The 3,834-nt window shown below is 34.9% G+C and overlaps 1 protein-coding gene across 1 annotated transcript in view; it reads right to left on the bottom strand.

The window, feature by feature from the left end:
• Window positions 1-1,357: 1,357 nt before the first annotated feature.
• The window catches only part of CAMKMT (calmodulin-lysine N-methyltransferase), a 212,880-nt gene continuing 210,403 nt past the window's right edge, over window positions 1,358-3,834 (bottom strand). Inside the window, exon 11 of the mRNA XM_063152066.1 lies at window positions 1,358-3,377. Coding sequence (XP_063008136.1) covers window positions 3,300-3,377 — 78 coding nt within the window. The 3' untranslated portion in view covers window positions 1,358-3,299. The remainder of the gene's footprint in view (window positions 3,378-3,834) is intronic.

Genomic DNA, 3,834 nt, shown 5'->3' on the forward strand with positions numbered 1-3,834 from the left:
TCCTCTTCCCCCGCCATATCAGCTGTGCCACCTGCCATATCAAGAGGAGTATCAAAAGCTCCACCCACTGCATCCTCTTTTGTTCAGGGAACAGCGAAGGAGAGTTGTAATGGAGATGTAACACTTGATAGACTGTTTGCAGCCAGGCTCAAGATATAAAGATGCTTTTTGTGGGGGGAAACAATTTTAATCCCGCTTTCTTCCTTGTGCAAACATATAGCCATTAAAATCACAGGCAAAATATGAATGACTTGTCTAATAAGGATTTTGAAGCTGGACTGGTACCTGAGATCGCAATATCTCCTCCCTCATCTCACATTCCTAAGATATTTTTTGTTTCAAATCTAATTTGCTTCCTAAATTGAAAGATTTTCCCCACTGTTCCAGAATGCTATCAGTTGGGATTAGTTTGCAATTTTTAAGCAAGGTGTTGCCATATCTCACAGCAGGAAATAGAATACTTTCTTCTTGATCATTCATATCCTGAAGATTACACAACCAACTGTCAGTGGCACCAGGTGCATGAGAGCTGTGCCCAAGGAATGGACGTCCACAAAAATACCATTCCCCTCTGCCATTTTTCTCTGAGAAAGAAGACACAGCATTGCTGTAAGAATTACCAAAATATGTGAAGAAAATCTTGTATCAGCCTAACATTTCCATTCTCAAGCCAGCATAGCTCTTGCATGTTGTCATTCAACTTCAAATGCTTTGCAAACACAAAGTAATTAAGCTCAATATTCTGTTACAGAACACTGTAAATGATATCATTAAAAATATACCAAGTATCAGAGACTAGTTAAAACACATGACATAAAAGGCTTGGATACATTTTATAAGCATGATTTGACAAACTGCCTAACATTTTCTTAGCAAAGGTATTTGATGCATTAATAAACACTGTATTTTTATTAAAATTTAAGTGCTCAGAAACAATTCAAATACCTACTGATGCAAGGGACTCAGAGATGTATCTAAAAGAGAACACTCTTAGTGCCTCATGTAAATCCTATATCTGTGACTTTTCAACACCCATTGTAAAACAAAAAAAAAATCAAAAAGAGAATGTGTTTATGTACCTCTAAAAATGTGTACATGGACCAAACCTGCAAGCACTTATGTAGATTAGTAACTTTACTGCCTGTGGAGCTCCAATATGAGTTTGCAGGATGAAACCTAAATGCATCTTTGGTAAACAAGCCATCAATTACACACTTTAGGGACGGCAGCACCTGTGCAAAGCCTTCAACTCAAACGACAGACACTAAAGAAATAAAAAGCAATTATCAGCTACGAATTTGAGTAAAACTGTCTTCTTCTTAGAGCTAAAACCGCAATTTTCAAATGAGGCTGCCTCTATTTTTGGCAACTAACAATCTTTATTAGATTATTGTACAGCAGACATTCAAGTCCTCTCCAAAATAAAAGGTTTGCAAATTTTAATATTGCGCTATTTTCCACACTGCTTTGTTGATTATGAAGATTTCCTTGTACATGCTTTTAGAGAAACAAAGGCGCTGCTGTGTGGGACAAACAAAACCAAACTAATTACACTAAAGCCATCTTCACAGCAATTTCAAATTACTCCTAAATGCTTTTGATTTCTTACTGCACAAGTATTTTCCAACAGGAGTTTGAATATGAAACTCATACCAGCTATACTACTCAGTTCTAGGATAAATGGTTGGTTTGCATTGCCCCTGGTCTTTATCTAACACCGAGAATAGGCTGCTTTTTATCAAAAGAGGAATAAATTGCTGTTATTGTGATGTTAGCCCATCACTTGGCATTGCAATTCAAGTTTTTGTGCGAAAGAAATGTATGATCTAACTGCGACTTGACCTATGCCTTCTGAGATCCATCTAGGTGCTCTAATGGAGCATAAAAAGTACTGAATACAAGGACGTGCAAACTGGTAGTGAAGAAATTTATTTGGGAAGAAGCAGAAGAGCAAAAGACTTTCAGGAGTTTGTGGTTTACATGCTGGCCAATGAGTTGAATATGGAAGAATGCTTATTGTCAAATTGCAATTCTTTTAATTAATGTATTTCAGCAGGATTCTCTACACTTGCTTGCAGCTAGTACCTTCCTCTCTCAGTCATGGTCTCTGCCTCTCTCTTTTTTTCAACATTTTAAAAGTGTTGTGGTTTAAAGACTGCTGCTGAGAAGTCATTAAAACAGTCTGTTAAACTGTTAAGAAATCAAATACTGCTCCTGTTTTTTTTTTGTGGGATTTATGTCTTTTCCAGTACAAGAAAAACCACATTAAGTATATATCAAATATATGGGCCACAGTATATCACAATATAAACTAATTCAAGGGAGATAGTTTGATTACATTATAAAATCCTTTAGTTCTTATAGTGTTTCTTGGAATTTATCAAAAAAAAAGCATTTGTTTTTTTGAAAGCAATTTCTAGGATAGTAGCATTTAGATTTTAGTCCTGATAAAGACTCACTTTCCATTCATAGTCAGAACCTAAATGTGCTCTTCTTGTACCTAAACAGATAATAAGCACTCAGCACACTCCCCCTTCTTGACACAACACACTGAGACTAATCACACATAATTGGAGAGGAGGAGCAGAGGGGCTGGGCAGGCTATTGTGTCCAAAGGACAAATGGTCAGTTTATGAGGCTTTTGTCTGATGCATAATTTCTTATACATCTACAGGAGGAAAAGTCCTGCTGGAAAAAAACATACATACACACATATAGAAAAGGGGCCTTCAACACTAAAACAAATGAGGACATTTCAATCATGGATAGAAAAATCAACAGTGGAATTTAAAAAAAAAAGGCAGCAAAATACAAGCACTCAATAGGTACACTTTAAGAAGATCTTCAGACAACTATTTCCTTATTAATTAAGTGTCAATGCATTCACTTCTTTACAACCAATTATCTAAGCTTACAAAGTATATTATCCATATATTTTCAAATACACCTCAAAATAGCATTTAAAGAGATCAACAAAGTACATGCAAGTTTAAAGGCACAAAAGAGAAGGAAGTCAGCTCTACACCTTTGTTAATGCATACATGCGAAGTCCTATCAGTTTAAGGCTGGAATATAATTGGAAAAATAAACTTCTAAAATTATACAAAAAAAAGATGTCTCAATGTATATACTCTGCCAAACGAGTGACAATATCTTTCTCAGCATTTAGATTAGAAATATTTCCCCAATTATGATTCAGGGACATAAATGGGGGAAAATGAACATTCTACATTGCCTGACCATCCACATACATGGATTAATTTTCAGCAGTCCGTCTTAAAAAAAAAAGGTGCAATCTTCTATCTCTGCTTGGTTAAAATGAGAAGAAAAGGGTAATGGAGATTTTCCTCATATGTATCTTTTTCTTCATTTTTCAACTGCAAATAAAAAATGGATAAAGTCAGCAAACTGTATGAAAGCATTTTTAAATTACTGATAGTACTTGTCTAAGTAAATTTCCTGGTATAAATGATACTTCTAAAGATTAAACATTTAATAACTACAAAATTATCTTAAGGTCAAATACGACTACAGGTATAGAACTGTAGGTCAAGTATTATCTGGAATTGGTCATAGTTTGTAGACAAACTAATTTATGTAATAAATACTTGAACACTACTTATAAAAAATGTGAGGCCCCATATTGCTGTACTAAATAAATTATATTCAAGGGAGATTTAAGGCCTGAATTAAATCCACTCTGCTTCACTTCAGAACTTCAGAACAAGGCTATAAGTTTATCCCTAATCAGTTTAACTATTGCTGTATATTTGGTATTTAAGATCAACAACTGTTTCAGACATCTGAAATACCACAATCTTACCTGAAGGCCTA

Source organism: Melospiza melodia, chromosome 3 (genome assembly GCF_035770615.1).
Source record: "Melospiza melodia melodia isolate bMelMel2 chromosome 3, bMelMel2.pri, whole genome shotgun sequence".
NCBI classification, from domain to species: domain Eukaryota; kingdom Metazoa; phylum Chordata; class Aves; order Passeriformes; family Passerellidae; genus Melospiza; species Melospiza melodia.